This window comes from Lepidochelys olivacea, assembly GCF_965140295.1.
Source record: "Lepidochelys olivacea isolate rLepOli2 genome assembly, chromosome: 5".
Taxonomy (NCBI): domain Eukaryota; kingdom Metazoa; phylum Chordata; order Testudines; family Cheloniidae; genus Lepidochelys; species Lepidochelys olivacea.
In genome coordinates, this window is record NC_140415.1 from 65,765,605 (window position 1) to 65,792,053 (window position 26,449).

General features: G+C 38.5%; 1 protein-coding gene and 1 long non-coding RNA gene across 3 annotated transcripts in view; one reads left to right on the forward strand and one right to left on the reverse strand.

Moving 5' to 3' along the window:
- Positions 1 to 2,772: 2,772 nt before the first annotated feature.
- SLCO4C1 (solute carrier organic anion transporter family member 4C1) overlaps positions 2,773 to 26,449 on the reverse strand; it is a 99,745-nt gene continuing 76,068 nt past the window's right edge. For both annotated transcript variants that reach the window (XM_084628521.1, XM_084628520.1), the window contains 5 exons: positions 20,830 to 20,983; positions 14,421 to 14,608; positions 9,215 to 9,279; positions 6,614 to 6,751; positions 2,773 to 3,448 (listed from right to left, as the gene is read on the reverse strand). In XM_084628521.1, coding sequence (XP_084484647.1) covers positions 3,324 to 3,448; positions 6,614 to 6,751; positions 9,215 to 9,279; positions 14,421 to 14,608; positions 20,830 to 20,983 — 670 coding nt within the window. In that variant the 3' untranslated portion in view covers positions 2,773 to 3,323. The remainder of the gene's footprint in view (positions 3,449 to 6,613; positions 6,752 to 9,214; positions 9,280 to 14,420; positions 14,609 to 20,829; positions 20,984 to 26,449) is intronic.
- LOC311520765 lies at positions 17,679 to 22,930 on the forward strand. The gene is made up of 4 exons (XR_014711696.1): positions 17,679 to 17,711; positions 19,440 to 19,532; positions 20,850 to 20,913; positions 22,258 to 22,930. It is a non-coding gene; the product is annotated as an uncharacterized lncRNA (long non-coding RNA).

The window sequence follows — 26,449 nt, forward strand, 5'->3', positions numbered from 1 at the left end:
CTATGGAAGTGGGTCAGTGTAGAGAGGGCCTGGCCAAAGAAGCCAAGGTCAAAAGGAAAAGGACAGCTAAACCCGGGGGATCTCATGGAGTTTGGGTCTCCATGCTACTTCAGGCACTACTGCAGAACTGGAGGGCTGCTACTCATTCATCCTCTGTAGTGCATATGCACTGTCTCTGGCTGATCACATGACGTACTGGGAACTTACTGCAGTGCAACTGATGATTAAATATTCAACAAGCTATACACTTTTGAGAAGAAAGAGTCTTTGTGCATCTGCAGTACAACTCCTTCCTTCTCTGCCTGGGCAACTCATCCCATGGCAACTGAAGGTGCAGGTAGCTTCCTCAGAAGAGGAACATAAGGTGTGATCCACTTTCTCCTCTATGCTTCATAGAATCATAGACATGTAGACCTGGAAGGGACCTTGATAAGTTTATCTAGTGCAGCCACCTGCACTTTTATCCTTTAGTTATTGTTAATTCCTTGTATTGCCATGTCCCCAATGTGCTAAGCAGTATGCACATCCATAGTAAGCATCAGCTCATGCCCCAAAAGAGCTCACAGTTTAAATAAACAAGACAAACAGGAGGGAGAGAGGTAGCATTATCCCTATTTTACTGATGAGGAACTGAGGCACATTCAGTGACTTTCCCAAGTTCACACAGGCAGTCCATAGCCGAGCTGGGAATTGAACTTGAGTCGCAGCCCACAGCCTTAACCACAAGCACATCCCTGCCTCTCCCTTTTCTGCTCAGAATTGGTTTTGCTCCTTCACACACTATGTGCAAGGGAACATAGGGACCATATGGGATCACACTGATAATTATGCAAATCAAAAAGTTATGTAAACATTATCCTGTGGGCAAGTATTAGACCAAAAACACTCTCATCCCCCCAACAAAGACATTGGATGCTTGTGGCTAATAAATGGGGTGGAAGGTATCTTCTCCACATCCTGGTTGACAGGTTTCAGAGTGTAGCCGTGTTAGTCTGTACCAGCAAAAACTATGAGGAGTCCTTGTGGCACCTTAGAGACTAACAAATTTATTTGGGCATAAGCTTTCGTGGGCTAGAACCTACTTCATCAGATGTGTAGAGTGGAAAATACAGGAGCACGTATAAGTACATGAAAAGGTGAGGTCAGTCTAACGAGACAATTCAATTGACAGCAGGATACCAAGGGAGGAAAAATAATATTTGAAGTGGTAATGAGAATGGCCCTTTTCAGACAGTTGACAAGAAGGTGTGAGTAACAGTAGGGGGAAATTAGTATTGGGGAAATTAGGTTTAGGTTTTGTAATGACCCAACCACTCCCAGTCTTCATACCTAATCTGATGGGGTCCAGTTTGCAAATTAATTCCAGTTCTGCAGTTTCACACTGGAGTCTGTTTTTGAAGGTTTTTTTTGTTGAAGAATTGCCACTTTTAGGTCTGTTATTGAGTGACCAGAGATCAAAGTGTTCTCCTACTGGTTTTTGAATGTTATGATTCCTGTCAGATTTGTGTCCATTTAGTCTTTCGCATAGAGTCCCATTTGGCCAATGTACATGGCAGAGGGGCATTGCTGGCACATGATGGCATATATCACATTCCTGATTGCTGTGTTTATTTTATGTTAATAGAATAGTCCAACAGAAAACAGAGGGTCTCATGGTGGATCTTCTATCTTAGATTCCATTTCTGTGTCTTTAAGAGTTAGTCTAAAGCAAAGAATTACACTTTCCAGCTCTCTGAGCTACAGTCCTTAGTTGTGGATGCCTGGCTAGTCCCAGGTTACATGGTTACTCAGTGGCAGGTTAATAGGATCCATCTGCCAAACAAACCCTCTTATTTACCAACTAGTAGTGGTCTTTGATAAAGGCCCATAAGAAAGGGTAAGTGGGTTTCTTTCCCCAGGATCCAGCGCAGGGTGGCAGGGGCTGTTGACACAAAAGTGTTCCTCCTCTGAATCCCAAAGGGTCAGTGTACCCATCATAGTACCAAGACACAGAAAGTACACAAACGCACATAGTTTAGGTAGAAGGAGGAGATGTAATTCATTATTGGTACTTCAAAGTTAAGCAGCAGCTTTGAAGCCAGCAAATAACATCTCATATGCATTTACAAAAAAAACAGCATTATATACCAGATTTAAAAATAGATTTATTTCACAGCAGTTAAACAATATTTAAATAGAATAATTTGCATGTAAAAATTTTTAACACTAAAAAATTGTTGTTTACTAAGACATGTACACCTTATTTTAAGTTTTCTACAGATACACATCCTATTATTTTAAAGGTTTATTCAAGGTTGCAAGGCCTCGGCTGGATGTACTTTCTTCTATCAATGTGTTTGTATAGTCTTTCGTTGTGCATTTGTATTCAACAAAAATAATTAAATCCCTTTTTTGGAAAATAATTAGTGCAGAAGCACTTAGGAGTAACCTCAAAATAATGAGCTAGCACACATCTAACAAGTAAAACATTTTAAGAAAACAGATTTCATTTTCAAAATTTCCAGAGTGTATATTATGAGAGATGAATCTTTCTAAAAAAATGTAACAAGAATATTTTGACATCATCCTTTTGGATATAGTCTGAATTCAAATACTAAGGCACCCAGTTGAACAAATGTTTATTAATTACAAGTTTGTTAGTTTTCCTATAATGAAAACTATTCTTAAATATATTTGTAGGAAAAAAGTAAAGATTACAAATTTAATCACAATCACAATTTAAACTTTTAACCTAACTTGTACAAAATAGATTTAGAAAACAGAAGTGCCTGTTTTTTTTATTTCTTCCTACTCAAGAAACTACAGTATAAATTTACATCAATCAAACCTTAAATGTTGTTTAGTAGCCCAAAACATTGGCGCATATTATTCCTACCATTTTAAAGTAAACATTGACAGCTCCCTTTAACACACCCATTTACTATTTTGTTGTCCTAAAGTCTGTCTTCTTAGGGTGTACCGTTGCCTTTATAGGCAGTAACAATTATTCACCTTTTTTTGGTATTCCAGTTCGGCTTTTTATGTCCTCTTTCTTGTGTTCTACTGATAATATTGCAATTTGCTTAACTCAATGAATTGTAAGACATTTCCTCTATTTACAGTAGTTTTGATTGGGATACATTGTTGAAATATAAAATTTCCTCAGTTTGAATTAATGTTACACAAAATATCCACCAATATTTAAAATCATTTAAAGCTGTTTAAGATCTAAATCAAGTTCAGATAATGCTGCACTTGCAAATGAAGCTCTCTGACAGCTTATCTTTCAGTAGCTGTGTATATTCTTGGTTTCTTTTAAAGTTCCTGGTTTTCTCATAACAGTTTTACATGTGCACAGCAGACGCCATTTCAGTATCCTTTTGCAAAGTCGCAGAGCTGTCTGGTGGCGGTTTATATAAGCAGAATGCAATGACAGTAAAAAGGATAGTGATGACTTTACAAGCTGCACCTTTATGTGAAGAAAAGTGAAATTGTTTATTGTTGAAGATCAATTTTCAATAAATGTAGTTAATGTTATTTGACAGCGCTTATGAAAGCTTTACATTCAACTTGATGGCATCTCTGTCTCTTATGCCATAACTTTTGAACATCTCATTTGATCAATTTCAAAATTAGCTAGATATCAATGACTACAAAACTATTGACTTGGGGGGGAAAATCAGACAACCAAAAGGTGGGGGACATCTGGAGATCCTGTCATCTGTTCAGCACAGCCCAAGCTTCAAGCACCTCTGCAACTGTCTACAGATCAAACACCTGGCCCACAGCACCCATTAATTCCTCATAACAATACCTGTCTCATCACTGTTCATCCTCCCAATAGAATTTAATATGTTGAGACTTGAATGACTTATCTCCCAAACAAATAATAATGGGCGGTGAGGGAGCATACAGAGCCTCAGACACAGAGGAATGTAAGGGGAAATGCAGGGATGTAATGATCTCCTGATGAGTGCAATGAATTTGGCCTATGGAAGCTATAAATGTGTGACTCCATAGTTCATAAGAGTGCCACAAAGGTATAAAGCAAAGAACTAAACATATTTACTTCTAAGTTAAGTCTTATGTAAACTTGGCTCCATACTATGGTACCCTTGATGGCAGAAAGCATGCTAACCCACATAGCTAATCGAAAGACCCTTAAAAACAGCAGGAGTCTTTCCATTGACTTCCAGGAGCTTTGGATCAGGTCCCTCATCTGCCCTCTGGTCCTCGCTTGCTGTGAGAACTTTAATACTCATTGGAATTCTGTTCTCCTCCTCCACTCCAGATTGTTCAAGACAATAAAATCTTCCCTTCTTGCTTTAACTACAGTGCCCCAGATTATGTCCATTCATTGGTTTCCTGTCCCCTGTTGCACTGTACTGAAACTCATTCTCATTTAAGATGTTCTGAATAATCTTCCTGAATACACATCCTCCTCTCAAGTACACTCTTCACAGGTCTTTTGACTTCCTGCTCACCATGTTTTCCAATTCTTAGCTTCATGTCCTCATTCATCAAGTGTCCTCTATTTCCTCCCTCAGTTCCCTCCTTAAAGGTGATGTGCAAAGGGAAAACTATTGCGTCAATGCTTTTTCTTTCCTCACTCCTCTTGATGTACAATGTAATCCAGATCGCAATCCAAATCATGAAGCAGAGAGCTTCAAATATTAGAACAATGGGGCACACAAAGTTGGCCAGCTATTCAGGAGAGAAAGTTGTCTAACTTATTTAGAGATCAAAACTAACTTTAACTGGCCCACTCTCCCATGATACCAGTACTGTCAAGTCAGGCTTTGTTTCTCAGCTTTATGTATAAAACAGGTTTTCTAAAAAGTGAACTTTAGAAGCAATGGCATCTGGTCAATTAGGAAAATAAGATTAATTTATATTAATCTTTGCAGACAATTTTTCTAAGAAAAAAGTCCATATTTGACACACTGGGGGGGGGGAGCACCTGAACAGGGAAATTATCCCAGAGGAATGAGGTTTGATCTGGAAAAGAGGACCAGCAACCTGAGTCTGTAGCAAAATAAAAGAACATTTCTTGAAGATACTGTTTCAATGGTACCTCACACCACTCAGGTTAAAAAATATAGACAGATTGAATAGGGATAAATGTCGAAGAAATTGTGGTGAAAGAGGAGATTTTGTGCATCTATGGAGGGCATGTCCATTCATTAGAGAGTCCTGGGATATAATCCATAATCAAATATTAAATGTTGGATATTTATTACCAAATGATCTGTTAGTACTCCTCCTGCAGCTCTCTAGTGGGAATGGTCACACTAGAAGAAATGAAAAATTATTCTGTCATCTGTTGGTAGCTGGTTGGCTATTAGTACCATCTCATTGGAAAAGAAAAAAGGCCAAACCATAGAGGAATGGTTTTTAAAAATGGGAGGTGGAAGTCACTGAGACACACAGATTAACACACTAATCATATTCCCAGCAAAATAGACAGAGAACTGATAGATATTTAGATATTTGGTTACTTTTTATTCAATACTCAAAATTTATTCACCTGCCAAAAAAAACCACATACTTTTTTTTACTTAACATTTGATAGATATGCCTGATCTAAATGTCATAATGATGGTAATACCTTGTTAAATAGGAAGATCTGATGTTTAAAGAGACATTGTATAGACAAGACTTAGCTGATGTAATGATGGTTTTGTTTCTGTCATTTATAGGGCAAGGATTTGTAAACTTGATAAAACTTCCTAAATAAAATCAATAGCTTAAAAAGAAAATGCTTGAAAGGTATTAAGGTTGGTGGGGAGGGTTTGGTTTTTTGTTTTTGTTTCTTTAATTTTCAAATATTGGTAGTTAAACTTAAACACCTAAATAGGTAGCCTCATTGCCAAAGGGGATGGTCACCTGCAGCTATCATTGAAGTCAAAAGGTACCTGAGTACCTTTAAAAAAATCAGATGAAAAGCTTTTAATTGAGAGGTGAAATGACTTTTAGTCAGAATCTTCAAAGGTCTATTTTTGTTCTTCTTTGGAACTCTCATTCAACTGCAATGCCAAACTAATACTGGGGAGAAAATATATGTATTTGTTAAAAGTTTAATTATAACTACAGGGTGAGAAAATGCCAATATTTATCTGATGCCTCTAAAAATCTTCCAGCTAAACTAGGGAAGTCAGCAAGAGGAAACCCCCTCCTGCCCCAAAAAAATGGGGGAAGGTGGAGGGCAACCACACAAATCCTACTATATTTCAGGCTCTTGTTCATCCATAAGGAAGCTATAAAGGGCACAAACCACCTAAGAAAAAAACTCCATTTCAGGTTACCTTTAAAAACCTAACTCTTCAAACAATCCCTCCTCATTTATTTTAATTGTCAAGAATCCCCACAAACTTCCTACCAAATTGTTGTCCTGTGTCTTGCCTGGTTTTTGACTGTCATGTCTTATGTAAATAGTAGTTCCTTCAGAAAATGAAACTTGTCTTATCTATTTGCAAAGTGCTGAGTACTATGTAAACTTATTACATAGTCTTATTAGACTATTTTCTTACTCAGTTGTCACCTGGCAGTGAAATTCAAAATAGCTATGCCTTTTGCTATTAAAGATTTTAACACTCATTTGTGTAATGTACATATCAAATATGCAGTCACTTACTTATACCAATCAGCATGTAGGCCATTTTTGAGTTGTCATAGACCCAGCAGGCTCCTTTAATGTCACATTTATTAACATCCCACAGAGTGCAACTACTGTCTATTGCCACACCAAACAAAATTGGTCCAGGAATAGTGCCTAGAAGAGATAAGTGTACAAAGAGTCTTAACTGAATCAGCAGAATTCATAGAGTAAGATGGTGGGTCAAGTTGATGATTGAAGCATCAAGTGTGGTGTAGCTAAATTATAGAACCAGACATTCAAATCTCATCAGCTTGTTTTAGCCCTTTGGTCTTCTGAGATAGAGGACCATGCAACTTGCTGTACATTCTTGCAAAGAACACCTTAAAAACTAAGGTGCCATCTGCTCCGTGTGACTGCTAAAGATACTACAGTACTTTTTATAAGAACTGGAGTTTGTCCTAGTGTCCTTGATCAATATTTACTCTTTCCCATTGCAATATTGTGTGCTCATTTGTTGTCCCCTCCCACCCAAGAGGCGGCTATACGTTAGGGATCCAATATGTACAGATTTTAAGCCCTTTGAGGTATTTCATTCATTATGTAAATTAGTATTTTAATTAAACAATCAATCCTGACAGTGCTCATGTAGAAACATAAGCTATCCCCTTTCACATGATAGACGTGGACAGGGTTTTTGGAAACAGATTTTCCTAAGTGACAACAAACAGTACAATATATAACTGAACACTGTATCACACATGTACTCTCAATCACTCCAGTTCCAAATGATCTGGTGTATTGATCTTAAGAAATGTAGCTCAGTAAACAGTTACCTGGTGGGGGGGGAGGGAACCCCAATTCCTTGATGCTATTTTTACTAGCCATCTCCATTCTATCACATCTTTTCACTCCCCTATTCTCTGAGAATCACAGGGTTTTTGTTTTTGTTTTTGTTTTTTTTGGGGGGGGGAATTCCTTGGCAACAGTCTATTAGAAGTTATTAAAGATAATAACTGTCTGTTGGGGGCGGGGAGAAAAGTTAGCTGAGCTTGGCTGGAGCAGTTGTTGTGTCGGTTAAATTCTTATTTCATCTTATTCTAGGTAGCATTTCACATTTAGCTAGAGCTGGTAGCAGGAGCAATGTTATTTGGGAGGTGTTTTGGGAGGGGCTGGTCTAGTCAGGACATCTTTTTGGGATCAGAATGATGAAGGACCTGGATCCTAGGAGACATTGGGGGTGGCAGCCAGATGATGAAGCTTGCTCGAGTAGCCAATTTTTCTCCCCAAAATCTTTTTTTTTTTTTTTTTAGGACTCAAAAAGGAGTTGTGGATGGAACAGCCTATTCCCTCATTATTTTATCCATCAATTAGAACTAGTTTCCAACACACCAGTTTTGGTTCATTAACTCCCACTCCCACACTGTCTTATTTACCAGACATGATTTTAACACAGTCCTTGAATTATATTAGGTCTTTTTGTTTGCATTAATTTAGTTTTTCCATCTCCCTTTTGCAACTTTTCCCATCAACATTAATTTGAAAGGCTGTGACACTTTATGAACTTTCACTTACTTTTTACAGCTGAGTTTATAATTAAAGTAAATTTGTAGACTCAGTTATTACAACAGTCCCTGAGTACAACATCACATGGAAAGAGGCTATGCCTCCATGTCTCATGCCGGGTAGAGCGCCCCTCATCTTATCTCTCCTACCTCCAGTGTTGATGAGGTAAATGGGTTGGGACATTGACTTCCTGCCAGGGTCCTCATGCAAGCCTGGAGTATAGGGGAGCAATGCGCTCATACCCACCCTCAGGTTTGTAGAACTTGCTAGTACTTGGAGAGGTTCTTTGCTGTGTAATAGTTTGTAAAAGTTGCGTCTTCCACATTTAACCATACTCTGGCATGTCTCACTGTTTCTGCATTGACATCAATTACCCCCAAAAAATAATTTAATAAAGAAAATAGAAAGTCAGCAAAGACTATTTAAAAGGGGTTTGTAAATGAATGACTAAATTATGCAAATTATCTATCTGCCAGACTTCTAAAACATACATACATGCCCTTTAGAAATAAGGACACAAAACACTGCAGCAGGTTTCATATATTCTTTACCATTTTACTTGTAACTTCTAAGGTGCTGCCATTTTCATCAGTGTTAAATTATGTAACAAACATGGCTAAAGGAACTCAATATCATCAAGTTAAGTGTTACAGAGTCACCAAATTTTTGACTGGTGGAGTCTTAAAATCCCTGAAAATTTTCAAAGAATGGAGTTGCATTTTTTTGGGGAGGAGTGGGGTTGCTTTTGTTAACAGGATGCAAGTTTAAATACTCTTCTTCTGCAGCTGGGATTCATTTCCTTTGGCATACCCGTTTAGCCTCTTTGCACAACTATTTATAGAGAAGACAGCATTAATGCTAAAAATGAGTAAAGTACCACATTTGAATTCCTATGATGAATTCTAAGCTATTTTGAGATTGAGTTTGGCCTGATCTTTCAGACAGAGAGACTGCAACAAATTCATTCATACATATGTTCTTTAAAATTAGTCAATCTGAGTATTTGAAAAGGAAGTCTCCCAATTAGACATTTTATGCTGGGACAGGTATATAAGCAACAGATAATAGTCATACCTACTAATCGTAGAAACACTGACTGCACTCCCAGAGCAAATGAACGCTGTTTATCTGGCACACACCTGCAAACAAAATTGCAGTTTAAGGGCTTTATCAAACATAAATTTACCTTAAACTGATGTTTTTCATCTTGGGGTTTGTTTTTTTTTTTTTTTTTTTGGTAAGTTACACTTGGACTTTTGAAAAAGTCAGTCATTGACATTATCTATTAATACTTTTGGTCTATATCTGGAGTCTAAACAACCTAAAAACTTTAAATAGAATTTACTTGACAGAAGAGACAAAAATCAACTTGCATAATATATCATTATGCATTATATACTATACTAGTTTTCTGCAATAAAGTACAGAGAGCTTTGGCAGGAGAAATCATCATAGTCCTTTTCTCAATGTGTTTACACAAGATAATCAAAGCAAGGGGTTCAGCTCAAGATCACACACATTACTTTTGTCCTGGTTAACCATTATGAAGTGGAGATGCGGCAGGGGACTATGCTTAAGTACATAGTATAGGGCAGCGTTTCCCAAACTTGGGATGCCGCTTGTTCAGGGAAAGCCCCTGGCTCGCCGGGCCAGTTTGTTTACCTGCCATGGCCACAGGTTCAGCCAATTGCGGCTCCCACTGGCTGCGGTTCGCTGCTCCAGGCCAATGGGGGCGGTGGGAATCGGCAGCTGGTACATCCCTTGGCCCGTGCTGCTTCCCACAGCCCCCATTGACCTGGAGCGGCAAACCGCGGCCAGTGGGAGCCACGATCGGCTGAACCTGCAGACGCGGTAGGTAAACAAACTGGCCCAGCCCACCAGGGGCTTTCCCTGAACGAGCGGTGTCCCAAGTTTGGGAAACACTGGTATAGGGTTTTTTTTTAATGCTTAAATGTATAATCAGTAGATATTGCACTTATTTGTAGATTTTTGTCTTGCATCAGCATATTGCATTACATAAGGTAACACAAAAAGCAGCAGCAAGCATAATAAATAAACCATTTTAATTGAACCTTACTGCTAACAGTCCAGCATCCCAGTAAAATCTATATCACTGACGACTGAAAGGGACAGGCTTTGAGCAATCTCAAGTAATTTTTGAGAAGTATGATGCTACAAACACCAAATATTGCTTTCCCCTTATTCTCCCCAATCCAAACACAGCTGCCCTTTCTCTGCCTCCAGACTAACACAATCAAATTGTCAATGCAACTTCCATGTGGACTCACACTGGAGCATCAAGAACAGATGGTCAATGCAATGAAGCATGATAATACAGTGCAGTGTGTTTAAACCACTATCTCAGCTTTACAATAGTACTTTTTCTGGTATAAAAAGTTATTCTATAAGTAGGTGTGCTTTTAAAGTAACTTGTGAGCTTTAAATAGTAAAAATGTGAATGCACTGTTTCTAAATTTGGGCATGAGGCTTTAAAAGTTGTATAACGGGGATGCAATTATCATGCTCTGAATGTTATGACTTTTAGTAACATCCATATTGTAGCTCTGCATGGGTGAACAGCTGCTTTAACGAGATATTAATGAAGTCTCATTTCAATGGGAAGGTAAGCCCCACACATTTATAGGACTACATATTAATTTGGAATCTAGTGGGTCTCTAGCACAGTGTGTTCAGGATCAAAGACCATCTGAGTTTCAGAGACTGGCAAGACAACCGAGTTGTGGTTAACATGCACGTACCTGTCTTAGAATTTTATACTGCCACTCATCATCACAGAATTAGAGCACCTTCCACATAAAAATCAATAGCAACACAAAGTCCTCAGAGGATTTCTAGGAGTCTTTAGCATATCTCCCTTTATGGGATCAGGAGTCTGTTTGGGGTAGGGTAGGAAGACTGTGTGTATGGCAGGGATTTGGAAACAAGAAGGATGTTCAAATTCTGAGTGTCACTTATGGTGGAAGACTTTCTCAAAAGAGGAAGTCTTTGAAATGTGGGCCCAGTTTAGTTCAGAATCATACACTCCATCACCTTGTAGCTGGTGCTCAAGAGGGAAATTGGCCTATAACTAGAAGGGTCATCCACAGATTTTCCAGGCTTTAGGAGTGTTTCTCTCCACAAGCAGCGAATTTTACCAGTCTCCAGGATGTTGGTGAAATTTTGCATCAGTCAATTCCATGCCACTGAACCCAGCTTACATAGGAACTTGTGGTAGATGTCCTCTTTTTCCCACTGCTTTTCCCAATTTCATGGCTGCAATGGCTGGATCAATCTCCTTCTTGTGAATAATCCAGACCACTGGGACAATGAAGCACATGTGAACACCTGCTAGAGTTGATGCCGGACTTGTCTGTAATACTGTTTATCCACTGGCTGTTCTGATGTCCACAAAAGTTTAGCAGCAATGGCATTGACTTTCAACTGCGACCTAGTGGCATGTGTGGGATTTGCAGCCCCCAGATGTCTCAACAGATTCCAGGCATGTTTGTTTGAGCCACAGTTTCCGTCTTGCTACATCCAGTGATACCAGGAGAGATTTTACAATTTCTGGGTCCCTACACACGTCATATTTTCAGAAGAGATCTTGGATCTCTAAAGTCCAGAAAGGAGTGTACAAAAGTGATTCTCAACCTTTTTGATACCAGGGAACAACTTGCTAAACTATATCAGGGTGATCTCAGGGACCAGCACCAGTTCATGGACCAGTTGCTGAGAAACACCGGTGTACAATGAGTTGTCCATGGGAGTTGTTCTTCTTTGCAGGGGTGATTAGGTGCACAGTAAAATGGTCAAAAGTCTTCAGCATTGTGGGAATGTATCCTCTTTAGAAATGAACATCAGGTCAGGGCAGTATCCTCTGCCCCATCTTGCAGAGTGGAAAGTGACATACCGTTTCGCATCAAAAAGGTGGAGCATATCATTTGCCAATGCCCAGTGTGTCAGTTCTTCGTCTGCAACATTTTCTGCATAGATCCTATGCAGTTGGCAGAGCTGATGTATATATGTTAAGAACAGTAAGCTTGTCAATGTACACAGAGATTCCAGTTGTTTCATTGTACTCTGTAGGAGGTAGGACCAAATATTAATTGATCTCTTGCTTTATGTAGATTGCCAGCCCATATTTTGGGTGGTAATTGCTGGCTATAAGTTTATAGCTCTTGATGTTATAGCAATGGTCTTTTTCTTCATTTGCAATATGGGTCTCCTGGAGGGAGAGGATGTTGGTGCTGTTCGTCTTCAGCACTTTCTCCAGGAAGCCGCACATAGACTGTGAAAGGCCTTCAACATTCAATGGGCAGATCTCTACCCTAGAGCAATCTGCCTAGTACATTGGCCCTGAACGGGTAGGTGTATTTTGTTGGTCTTTCGATGGGGAAGTTGACAATCAACATTTGGTCACCAGTTTGATGACATAATAGGGTGGACAGCATGAATATCATCATCTTCCACTCCATCTTATCAATGAAGTATGTTGGCAACTCTTCAAAGTGGTTGATGCTTGGGTCTGGTATTTGAGTTATGCAATCTGGGTTGATTAGCTGGCTCAATGAGAAATATGTGAGAACTATGAGAAATAGTTCTGCTGGCTACAATTCTGCCATGCTGATTGAAGAGAATGAGGCTCATTTTGCTTCCTTTGCTTCAGTGGTGAAGTTCGGTACAGTTTGTGTGCTAGCAGAGGGACTCAGTGTCTTTTGTACTACTGGTACTCTAACTTCACTGGCAGTAGTTCGCCTGTGAAGCATACTATTTTTCTTGGTCAGTTTGGGAAGGAGAAGGAGAGGCCAAAGCATTGATGATAAAAGTCAACAGGTGATTTGTACTGTTGTACCAACTCATCAGCACCTTGGCCTTGTATTTGGGTTACTTGTTCTAAGGAGATTTGAAAACTTAGGGAGTTCAGAAGTCTTTGGGGGAAAATCAATTTTGATTGCTCTCTATCCTGATAGGAAAAAAGGAAAGCAGGAAGGCTTTGATCTCTGCCTGGAAGAGGTGGTGATCAGCTCAGGAGAGAGGTATGCTGGTGATATCTCCAATATGCAGTCCTAGCTGGAAGACAGGATTCAACATACATACCATATATGGTTACATATATAGGTCAGAGACTACCTGAAAGAATCTGATGGGTTCTGTATAGGTCATGAGATCAAAGTACTACTGTATCATTGAGATTGTCCATGTGAACATTGAGATAATTGAAGACAAGTAATCTGGGGATTCCAATACCATACTGGGCCGCATATCTGAGAGTTCATCCAGGAAGTTGATGAGGTTTTCACCTGGAGGTCTGTAAACCAATATAATTCCTAAATTCCTTTTGCATCCTCACAGACCACATGAATGCACTTTTTGTTTCTGGTATGAAATGTCTTCACTATCGGAGGCTGGAGGGGAACAGGATTTACTCCACTTTCTCTTATCTGGTGCATTCTGGATACTGTCTTGGCTTGTAACGTACAGATGGGAAGATTAGCTGTGTTCAGATAGGGTTGGACGCGGCACTGAACCATGTCTCAGTGAGGCAGGAAAAGCCAGGTGCTTCATCAAAAATGAGATTATGGATGGTGTAAGGATAAACAGACTTTAGCTTTCCTCTCATATTGATGGAGTGTGATCTGCCCTTTAAAAAGGAACCTTGTGCTACAAGTAGTGCCACCAAGTGGAAAGGAAGCTATTTCTATTTTTATAAGAGAAAAGGTGTTGTGAAAAAGTAGAGAATCTACAGATGACAGTAATCTCTTCATCTAATGTTCAAAGGGCTTAACCTGCTTAAAACTGGTTATACACTACACGGTGATTATTAGAGTCTAGAGAGCAGCAGACGGAGGTGCAAAGCACTCCTTATATATTTTGATTATAGAGCTGATCCTGTATAAAAAGAATAAAAACGACTTAAAATCTTTATTTTGCAAGTTGTCAGAATAGTTACATTCCTTGCCACTGGGAGCAACAACGTAGGTGACAGGTTTCAGAGTAACAGCTGTGTTAGTCTGTATTTGCAGAAAGAAAAGGAGGACTTGTGGCACCTTAGAGACTAACCAATTTATTTGAGCATAAGCTTTCGTGATCTACAGCTCACTTCATCGGATGCATGTAGGTGAGATATCTTTTACTGGATCAACTTCTGTTGGTAGAAGGTACAATCTTTTGAGCTACACAGAGCTCTTCTTCAGGTCTGGAGAAGAAAGCATGCTATGCTATGTTTATACTCTGCTGTGGAGCCAGGAATATGTTGTTGAAAAGTATGAAAACCAAATACCTGAGGATGGCCACAGTAGTTGGAGTAACAGCCATAAAAGTGAAAACAACAGCAAAAAAGAAAAAGCCCAGGAATACAGGCAAGAACGTGCATCGTGTTTGGCATTTCCCAGCCAGAGCCTCAAAAGGGACCTCTTCTGCGTCAAGTAATCTTTTTGGCATCCCAATACAGGAACAGTTTTGGTAAATCTACAAATAATGCACACAGCAAACAGTGTTATTTCAAAATATGTAAAATTGTAAATTATAGTAATTGATAGAGATTAAGTTGTGATCAGACATCCCACATTAACACATATTACTTATTTCAAGGACAGTGCATGACCTAGTGAACCCTTAATTTATTTTGTGATATTTTCAGCCATACTATCCTGGTTATTCCACCTACTTTTGAAATAACTATGCTCACTTACATTCCTCCAACTGTAAAGACTAACTCTCTCTCCACTTATTACTTTGCTTTCCTCCTGGGCTGGCAAGCTACCAAAAGAGGTCTCCTATTACCCGAACAGGAGTTACAAAATATCCCAAACAGAGTTCAGGGGTATTTAGACATTAAACCTTTTTTGCCAGACTAATTATTAGATTAGATTAAATTTAAATTTCCCCTTTTATTATTAATTAGGCATTACTTCATTTTGCACTAAATATAAGCTCAAGGAGAGACTAAGTAAACTGAGAACACTTGATTTATACACAAACTCCAGTTTAAAAAAAAAACATGAAAAGTTGAATATTCTGCTGGTGTCCCTCAATTTATCAGTGGATAGTTTCAAGCACTTTACAGAAAAAAGTAAAGCTGAGAATAAACAACCCAAAATGGAAGAGTCCTGTACTCCCATAAATATACCTTCTTGTTACAAGTTATTCAAAATTCTGAAAGTATGAATGCTTTTTTGTCTGGACACTTTTCATGTGCTAGTCCTAATTTCTAAATAACCTTAACAGTTGCCTTAACAAACCCTTATTCCTAAATTACAATTGTCTGGTTATAACCTGGAAGGTTTCCCACATATACACACTTTATCCAGCAAGATTCTCAAAGAGCCACTTGTTCTGTCAGCATTGGCTGATTTAGTATTAATATTTTCAATAAAATTCCTGATCAAACCTCTCCTCTTCCACTAATTAATTATATCCGTATAATTCCCAAGGGTACATTAGAGAAGAAGGACGGCCTTTTATGGTTAAGGCACTGCACTGGGACTCAGAATATCTGGGTTCACTTCCCAGCTCTGCCAAAAACTTCCCCCAATTTGTATTTTCTATTTGGACTGTAAGTCAAAAACAGTCTCTTATCTGCTTATATAGTGCAATGGGGTACTAAGCTCAGTTGGCACCTCCAGGCCATATTTTAAAGATAATGATAGTATCACATATGGCACTTGAAGGATAGCATTATTGCAATAAAAAGAACGAGGAGTACTTGTGGCACCTTAGAGACTAACAAATTTATTTGCGCATAAGCTTTCGTGGGCTAAAACCCACTTCATCGGATACATGCAGTGGAAAATACAGTAGAAAGAGATATATATCACAGAGAACATGAAAAAATGGGTGTTGCCATACACACTATAACGAGAGTGATCAATTAAGGTGAGCTATTATCAGCAGGAGAAAAAAACCTTTCGTAGTGATAAGCAGTGGTTACCTTCTTCTCCAGTGTTGTGCCTGTTCAGCTTTTGTCCTGTTTCAACTTAATCTAAATATCTTGTCTTTGTTCAAGTACAATACTCACTAAATTACTTTCATATTTCTCAGTCTCTACTTCCATATTCTCCACTCATTAGCAACAGAAGGGACTAGAAACTGTAGAATGCTCTTTCTAATTCTTCAGAAGAATGTTGGTAAATTCCTATTCTCCCTATTCTTCAGAAGAATGTTGGTAAATTCCAGTGCGGTCAACTATGAATTATACTTTATATAGCACTATTATTGGGCATAGTGCATGACTTAAATGAAGGAAGGCAAAGCCTCTGAAAAACTTGCAATCTAAATACACAAAGAGTGTTTGTGTAGGGGAGGGGTGAATAGTGAGGGAAAGGTAGGATACAGAAGCAAAGGTAGTGGGCGTGTGTGTTTGGCACACACTATTTTTAAGACCTTTTCCCCCACTTCCTTTTCATACTTTGTGGAGAGAGGAGGGTGCGGTGAATGGTGTTTGTTTAAAATATGTTTGTTACAAATACAAGCTAAACTGAAGGATCTGAGGGAAGCAGGTGAATTAGTGATGCCCTTGGCATAGAAATGGGTGGAGCTATTAGGAGATACAGATATGGCTTCTTGGCTCACAAGCTGCATTTGCTCCAGCATAAGTTTCAGTAGCCTATAGATGGAAGAAGTAGTTGACAGAATGTGAAAATTATAATAAAATACACTGTGCTAACTGCATAACTCTAAAACACAGAAAACATGTAATGTAAAAAGAATTGTACACTCTTCTTTTGGAACAAAATGGAGAACAGATATAGAAAAGAAAAGAGAATTTGTACTTTATGAAGATGAGATGGGATCCAGCCTTGTCATCACCATGGTCTTCCAGCCTCAAGGCCTGTCACTTACTCTGGCCCAAAGAGCAGTTTGAATTAACCTTTCCAGCCAGACATGTCCAACAAGTGCTTCATCTGTCATTTAAACTTTAATCAAAACATGACATTCTTTTCCCTCATGACAGTTCTTGTCTACTTGCTTTATACCAGAGTAAAAAATAACTTGAATGTATGCCCTCCAGTAAAAACACTCGCACAGCTTTCCAATATTAGCTAGAATGAGTATGACTAGTACAATATCAAATGAAAAGCTGGAAGGCTTCCTTACTACAAAAGTTATCACTGCATTAGCCAGCCTTTTCACTACCACTAGAGCAGCTTCATCATTGTTAGTCCTAGTGTACATATGGTACTGGTGAGTAGGGCTAGATGACTGGCAGTATCACAATAGCATCCTTTGCCTATGGTAGCACACACCATTTGCAGGAAGAGGTACAAGATTTCAACCTTCCTTCCCACCCCTTTGCAAAAAACAAAACAATAAAAACAGATGAAGGAAATGTGTCCCAGCACTGCCTACATAAGAAGAATTAGAGACATCCCACACTGCTACTTTGGTGATACTATGACCAACTGTTTTGTTCATGTCTGAAGGCACTCCAACTCAGGCATAAACCCCTGAAAAGAGAGTCAAATAACCTTGAACTGGTGTCAAAGAGGTAATATGATTAACTTTCATGTGGACTCAATTAACTCACTCACTTTGAAGTCGGCTAACTATCCACATCAACCTTCCTGCTTTGGTAAGCACATTCTAATGTTTAATGAAGTAACGGGAGAATGAAATGTAATTAACAGTAAACTATCAGAGGCTTTTATAATCAAGTGAACAAATGGAGTGATTTTTAGTTGTATTTTATTTTAATAGAGCCTCCAGATTTTTCTTCAAAATCTTTCTTTAAAAAAAAGATTAACATTCCTTCAACCAGGAATAGCCATAACCTCACGTAGATCCCTGTGTATAATGAGGTTATATGGCTGTGCAAATTCCTCTCTAATTTACCTTTTTACCCAGATTCTACATGGTCTCTCTGGGGTAGGTAAATCCATGAAAGAGGCTGTCATAAATATAAAGGGAAGGGTAAACACCTTTAAAATCCCTCCTGGTCAGAGGAAACCCTTTCACCTTTAAAGGGTTAAGAAGCTAGGATAACCTCGCTGGCACCTGATCAAAATGACCAATAAGGAGACAAGATACTTTCAAAGTTGGAGGTGGGGAGAAACAAAGGCTCTGTCTGTGTGATGCTTTTACCGGGAACAGAACAGGAATGGAGTCTTAGAACTTAGTAAGTAATCTAGCTAGCTATGCGTTAGAGTCTGTTTTGTTTAAATGGCTGATAAAATAGTTGTGCTGAATGGAATGTACATTCCTGTTTGTGTCTTTTTTGTAACTTAAGGTTTTGCCTAGAAGGATTCTCTGTTTTGAATCTGATTACCCTGTAAGGTATTTACCATCCTGATTTTACAGAGGTGATTCTTTTACTTTTTCTTCTATTAAAATTCTTCTTTTAAGAACCTGATTGCTTTTTCCTTGTTTTTAAGATCCAAGGGTTTGGGTCTGTGTTCACCTATGCAAACTGGTGAGGATTTTTATCAAGCCTTTCCCAGGAAAGGGGGTGTAAGGGTTTGGGGAGGATTTTGGGGGGAAAGATGTTTCCAAGCAGGCTCTTTCCCGGTTATATATCTGTTTGTTGCTGCCACCACCAAGCATCTAAGTCCAAGGGGAAAAGGAAAATAGTTTGTACCTTGGGGAAGTTTTAACCAAGCTGGTAAAAATAAGTTTAGGAGGTTTTCATGCAGGTCCCCACATCTGTACCCTAGAGTTCATAGTGGGAAAGGAACCTTGACAGAGGCCATCTTCTTGCCATCTTCTAGCTTACCTTGACTGGTTGCTATTCTGCCTGCCTTCTCCCACTGTGCACTTTTCAGCATTTTCCACAGCAAGGGAATCTAAGAGTTTACTGTGCTGAGGGGACACGGCAAGGTGATGATACTTCTCAATTCAGGACAGCATGGACAAGAATGACCCGGTTCAGATTTAGGGGCAGAAGGGCACTGTTTTGGGGAGATCAGGAGGAAGCAACTACCACCTAGAGTTGATAAACCAAACATGACCAGGTTTCCATATGTATTGGTCTTAAAAGTTCCACACAACAGCTTCCTTCCTTCTCTTGCGGTGCAGTTCTTATACTTCCACGTGGTTAAGTGTAGCTGCCATCTCCTGCAGGCATCCTTTTGGTACAGAAGGAACTGAAGCACTGTATTCTCCCCATTGCCCAAGCTGCATGAATTTAGTGAAAGAAATTCAGCAAAGCAGGACTTAACTCTCAAAACCAGAACTGCTTTGGAGCAAGAGCAGCATGCCCCAGCACAACTCTCTCTCCCCTAAAATTCACCTTCTCTGGCTGTAACCATAGCATTATAATTGACTCTGAATTCTTCTCTACTTGCATGTCTATAAACCTGCTCAGAACCACTTCTGCAACACTGCCTATTAAAGGAAACAACTTCAATGCCACGTCTGCTGAAATCCCAAGTCCCTTCCTCTCATCTCATTGGAGTTGGTATGGCAATCCCCATTTTTTCACGTTCTCTGTATGGTGTGTGTGTGTGTGTGTATATATATATATTTTTTTCTACTGCATGCATCTGATGAAATGGGTCTTAGTCCATGAAAGCTTATGCCCAAATAAATTTGTTAGTCTCTAAGGTGCCACAAGTACTCCTTAGTCTGTATCAGCAAAAAAGAACAACACAGCTACCCCTCTGAAACCTGTCATCTCACCTTGACATTTGATTCATTCTCTAGGGGGTACCAAAATAATCACTCTTAAGACTCCACCACAAGCAAAATGTTTTTGCCCCCACCTTCCCAGACTGCGCTGGCACCCTTGCACAGAAAGCCAGCAGCTTTTGGAATTATTTTGAACCTAACAAATCTGCATGAACTGATGATGCATTTGGGGCCTTATTGTATAAAAATGGATAAGGATCCATTCATTAATTTAACACTGACTGAAGTGCTGCTTTTTTAGCCCACCATTTGAGTCCTATCATCATCTGAGCCCCAAATAAAGGAGTTTAGATAATTTTAGAAAGATTAATCCATCCTGTTCAAAGTTCGAAAATTTACTTTATTGGAATATATTACAGGGATGAAGTTTATTAAAACAGCAATAATTTATATTAAGGTATATGAGTCAATATCATGTAATCCTGTGCCGGAATTCATCTCTCAGTGATAGGTTTCAGAGTAGCAGCCATGTTAGTCTGTATTCGCAAAAAGTAAAGGAGGACTTGTGGCACCTTAGAGACTAACCAATTTATTTCTCTCATTTAGAGCCTGATTCAGAGACAAAACAAAATTATCTGACAAAATGTCAGCAAAGAAAATTCAAAATAATTTCTAGATACATAAGTAAATCCCAAAATCCAGGTGTGCATTTAAAGCCACTGGCTGTTTTGGACAGTAAAAATTAACAGTAGTAGCCCTTTCTGTTTAGTCCACTTATCGTTTTACAGAATGAGTACAATGCTAGAATTGTCACAGAGAACTACATTTGCAACAAAACACTGCAGACATGTAACAACTACGAGACACTAGACCCCTCATTCCACTGACATTAATATTCACTTATAGGTTCAAAGGGGCGTTTTTGTTTGGGTTTGGTTTTCTTTTTTTTTTTTAGTTCACAGTTATGTATTATAAAGCTAATGCTGATTCACTGTTTTGTTGTAATGGAAACAATTCTCTTACATTTTAATAATAATTGAAAATGGCATACAAATTTTGCTAAGAAACCAAGATACAGGATAAACTGTGCATTTATTTCCTGTTAAAGACATCACATAAAAAAATACCTTTTTCCTTTTTTGAACAGTAAAAGATGTACATCCTGCAAAACAGGGAGAAAAATACTGGACTTCATCTCTGCCACAAACTGGGTAATAAAAGGAGCGTAAGCAGTTGCAGTTAGCATTACATGGTGCAGTCAAGTTCCTTAACTTGCCTGTTCTGTAAGGTAAAGATTAAACAGGCAATGAGTAAACAATAGATTTCATTAACTCGGTTTAAGAATAATTTACAATAGGGAATAGAGAAACATGAGTCAGTAATGGAATGCTCATATGTTCACTAATCTACAGTTCTACACAAACATACATTACTACCATTATAAAGTTCAAACTAATAACAAATGTAAAGATCACACTTCTCTTTGAAAATTTTATACTTATTGTAATACCTAAAATTGCTATACTGAAATATTATGAGGAAAATTCTAGTCTGTATACTCAGTGCATCTGACAGCACTTTGTCTAGTGATTTTTATTACATACTCTGTATATTCAGTTTTCCTAGGTGTTTTTGTGGATCATTAACACAGCTACAGATAAGAGAAAAAACACATTTTAAAGATAAGTGGAAATGATATTGTATAATGAGCCATGTTAACTACTTTTATTGATCAAGTATTGATTTTATTCCTTTAACTCAATCTGACTCATGAGCCATCTCTCAGATATCTGCTGTTTTATTAGTCCCTTAGCCAGATGACATCTGGCTTCTTCAAATATCAAGAAGGCTACATGTGCTAACTACATAGTGACAAGATAACACCTAAGTCATGTCCCAGAGTAGCTTTGTAGCTCTGGGAATTGGTAACATAGATAACTGAGTTCTTTAACTCCTATGTACTACAGCTGCATATCCTAGGTTTAGTCCTCTCACTTCCAGAGTGGCAAAGGTACTATAGATCTATAGCTGAAGTAACCATGCACAGCCTTATAACATTAAAATGTTAAGTTATATGAGAAGTAAATTAAAGACTTTCCCACAATGCACGAGGATGGAACAGGATGACAATGATTTTGAATTTCCTGATGGAAACAGCGCATTACACAACTTTTGCATCATAAGTTGTTTCAAAGCTAGTTCTACTGAAACTAGGGAATGCTGCAATTTTAGCAGTTTAAAAATCAAGCTATATTGTAAAGTGAGTGGTAGTATGTTAGTGTCCAAACTATCACTTAAACATCCTCCAATTTCAATTGGGAGAAATTTGGGTCAGTTTATAAACTTCTATTTTTATTATGTGCTCCTTTAAAGATATAAATTAATATCTTTAAAAGGGCAATTCACTTCTGCCAGTGACAGTTCAGTTAGCTGTAAAATGAAATTATTATGCACAACATTCAAAGTGCATGTGGAATGCTACATCAAAGTTACAAATCTAGAAGCATTCAGTCATTTTTACTGAGTGGTAAAATGCCTTTATTCTTTATTCATAGATTCATAGACCCTAAGGTCAGAAGGGACCATTATGATCATCTAGTCTGACCTTCTGCACAACGCAGGCCACAGAATCTCACCCACCCACTCCTGTGAAAAACCTCACCTACGTCTGATCTGTTGAAGTCCACAAATCGTGGTTTAAAGACTTCAAGGAGCGGAGAATCCTCCAGCAAGAGACCTGTGCCCCATGCTACAGAGGGAGGCGAAAAACCTCCAGGGCCTCTTCCAATCTGCCCTGGAGGAAAATTCCTTCCTGACCCCAAATATGGCGATCAGCTAAACCCTGAGCATATGGGCAAGATTCGCCAGCCAGATACTACAGAAAATTCTTTCCTGGGTAACTCAGATCTCAGAATCTTCTGCAGACATCTTACATTTTTCAAAAATATATTGAAAACTGAGTTTGCAATGCTTCTATCAAAGAGCAAATCCAGACACACACAGAAAAGGCTATTGTGTTTATTTGGTGCACATGGACTGTAATGCAACTGAAGGAAGTGGGGGAAGCTTTCACAGCTGCTCCACGACTTTTCCAGGGAAGCTTGACTGGTGGAACCAGCTGATACACCCTCACAATCCTCATAGGGAATATGACAGGTTTCAGAGAGTAACAGCCGTGTTAAGACTGTATTCGCAAAAAGCAAAGGAGTACTTGTGGCACCTTAGAGACTAACCAATTTATTTGAGCATAAGCTTTCATGAGCTGTAGCTCAAGTGAGCTACAGCTCATGAAAGCTTATGCTCAAATAAATTGGTTAGTCTCTAAGGTGCCACAAGTACTCCTTTACTTTTTTCATAGGGAATATGTAGTTTTTTGCAAAACAGAGACTGGCATTCAGCGTGCCAGCAGAACGGCAGTGATTTCACTGCATTCCTGCTCTTCAACTGCTCAAGGAGGTGAAGGGAATGTTGGTGGGAGAGGTTTTGCGCCTTAGATATTATCATAATAGATTCAAGAATGTACAGTGTATTACTTCCATCCATGTTCTCAAGTGAACCATTCTGACACTTCAACTGTTCAAAATCACCACTATTGCTAATTAAGTTTTCTTGGTGAGAATCAGAGCACAAAATGATACCAGCACCATGTCAAGGATTGTTTCTTTGTGTCTGAACTCAAAAGTTTTACAATAAATGATTTTCAACATTAATAGGTGTAGAAAGGTTGGTACTATGCTGATACAAAGGAAAAGAGCATAAAAGTATCTTATCTTCTACAAAGATGTAGTGTTCATCATGATGGCTGCCTTCAAAATTTCCAAACAAAACAATAAACACCCACCTACTTCCCAACTTCATGGGACTATATTCAATTTCATCTCAAGCATCAGTCAAACCACTCTTGTAAAGAGAGATTCTCAAAGAAATGAGTCATCAGTTCAGTACCTAGGAATTTAGCCACACCACATTCAAAGTGGGAGTCAGTCATGTGATTAAATTCCCACAAGCTCATAGAATCTCTACCAGTTACCATGTCTACAGATTTAGCTGTGCATTGTTCTAAAGTTTCCTGAAGAACCTATGGAGAAGTGCCATTTTATTAAATCCCCTTTTCTTTCCCAGTCATTTTGTACGTCAAGCCCTCTGAGAGGTAACACGATGGACAAGATAAAAAATGAACTGTTGCCAATGGATGCCAGAAATGAGTGTAGTTGAAATGGTGCTGATAAGTTTAGCTGTGAGGGTTGAGACAGACAAGAAGTCTTTGACATCATTGCAACAACTAGGCGGGATTCAACCATGGTTGCAGAAATTATGCTGAAGAGAGCATGGATTTTTATAGACCTACTGCTAATCATGATCACCAATGGTTCAGCTGCATCTGTTGGTTCCACCTGTTCACTATCTTAGTGAAAAGATACTGCAGAGTTATGGATACAAAAGATTTTGCAGTACAGTTCTGTTTCACATGTTCAGTTTTCAACGAAATTCTCTTTTCCTTTCGGGATAGAGTTTTGCATGTATAATCTCTTCCCATAGTTAAGTGTGCACTTTCCAAATCCAGGTTTCCTATGTTAGATGTTCAAAATGTTAAAACTTCTGTACAAATTTTCCTTGAGGGTGGCTTCACTTTAGATCTTAGCAAAACCAGCAAAATGCCTTGTTTGAAGAAAAAGTTTAAAGTTAGCTCACTGGAGCAATTTTCTTTACTTTAAACCTATGTGAATATAAAAAGATTTAATAATGAATATTCAAAAGAACTATTAACTTCAAATCTACTGTAAATTGATGCAGCACTAAGATTATATAATTAGGAATCGAAAGCTCAGAAAATGAGTTAGAATTTTTAAAACAGCCTTGCAGTGGACAGGACACTAGTCTGGGGCTTGGGAGAGCTAGCTTCAATTCCCTGCTCCTTCACAGACTTCCTGTGTGATCTTGGACAAGTCTTTCTCTGCCTCAGTTTCCCATCTGTAAAATGGAGATAGTAGTACTTCCCTACCTAACAGGATGCTGAGGAGTAAAGATTGTGGGGCACTCAGACACTATGGTGATATGTGCAAGGAAGCAGGTTTTGTGAAATTTAAGGTTGTTTAACCTTAAACCCTAAAAGTCACTTCATGACTTTTAAGCCAGTGATTTTCAATGCAGTAAGATGGACTTAGGTGTCCAACTCTTTTGAATTTCAGTAGCAAGTGGGCAACAACTCCCTTCAGCTCCTTTGAAAATCCTAGCCCATGGCCTTACATGTGTGACTTTAAATTTGCATTATTGTGTTTTTGCATTTAACCATGTATGACATACCAATGTTTTGCTCTTATTCTCACATTTTTCTTTAGTAGTTTGTGGGCAGTCACCATTTCATGGTGTGTGTGTGTATGTGTGTCTTGTTTTATGTTTTAATTTATTTTAAAAAAGTAAGAATATTTCACTAGACTACGGTATCCTGAAAGTATCTAATTTATTCAGTTATGAATCTAGTATTGTTTCTACTTTGAAACAGCCTACCTCTCAAACTCCATGTTTTGTGTCATTTTCCTATTATATGTGTGAGAGAGTTTTGACTTTAATTCATGAATACTAATACAGATAGATTCATAGATGCCAAGGCCAGAAGGGACCATTGCAATCATCACGTCTGACCTCATGTATACCACAGGCCAAAGAACTGCCCCAAAATAATTCATATAAAATGAACTCCATCTGATAATTCACATAAAGTGAATGAGGCATATCTGTCCTAGGTTAATGTATCTCAATTTCTCGGTTTCCAGCTTATGCTACAATTTCTGATGTTCTTCACTGTCCACTTTTTGCAGTTGCATGACATTGTTACTGGGCAGTCCTCAGCACATAAGAGGTGGCTAAATCTGATATTTAAGATCCCTGCTCTCCCAGACCATTTAGGACACAAATACCTCTTTCATGCACGTTGTAGGAGCGCATGGGTTCACTTGTGTGTACTTGGTTTAGAGCCACTGGGGGCCAAAAAAGAGTTCAATTTATGGCAGCAAGAGCAAAAGACAGAAAAGTTAGAACTGCACTTTCTAATCAAAATAAAGGTCCTATTTTTGTCACCATATTGTTCTGACAACATATTAAGTCCTTTTCTAAAATTAAAGAATGAGGACTGGGAGTGGAATATTGAGAAGTCATTTACCCAGTTGCACTGCATATCACTCATGTTTATGCTTATCTTTAAATGGAAGCTAGAATCCCTAGGTACCAGAGCATGGAATTTATTTTCCACAACACCATCTGGCTCTTTGGCAGACCCTCAAACAATTGGAGTTGCCTCTAGCTCTGTCACTGCATGATAGAATAACTGGCTGCTGTTGAGTTGTCTGAGTTTCAGGATAGCTGATATTTTCTTTTTTCATTCTGCTCGATTCACAGCAATGTGTGTCCTTTTATCTGTTTATGAAACAGGAGTAATTTAAATCTCTTCGGAGACACTGTGTGACAGAAATGAGTGTTTTTACTACCACTTGAGCTTTCTGTGAAAGCCTGCAAATTTAAAAGGTCCCTTTGCTGGTACTGTCTTTAATCAAATAGGATTTTTTTGGCTAATCAGCAGTACCATATGCAGATTGCCACAAACATTTGTATAAGCTGTTTCTTCCTACAGCAGGTCCTCAACTTCTCTCTTAAAACATGTATCAATTCCAAATATTTTAAAAACTAGCAAAAAAACTGTAAAGAGTACTTATGTTCAAAGAAGCATTTCAAACCAAAAAATCTTTTATC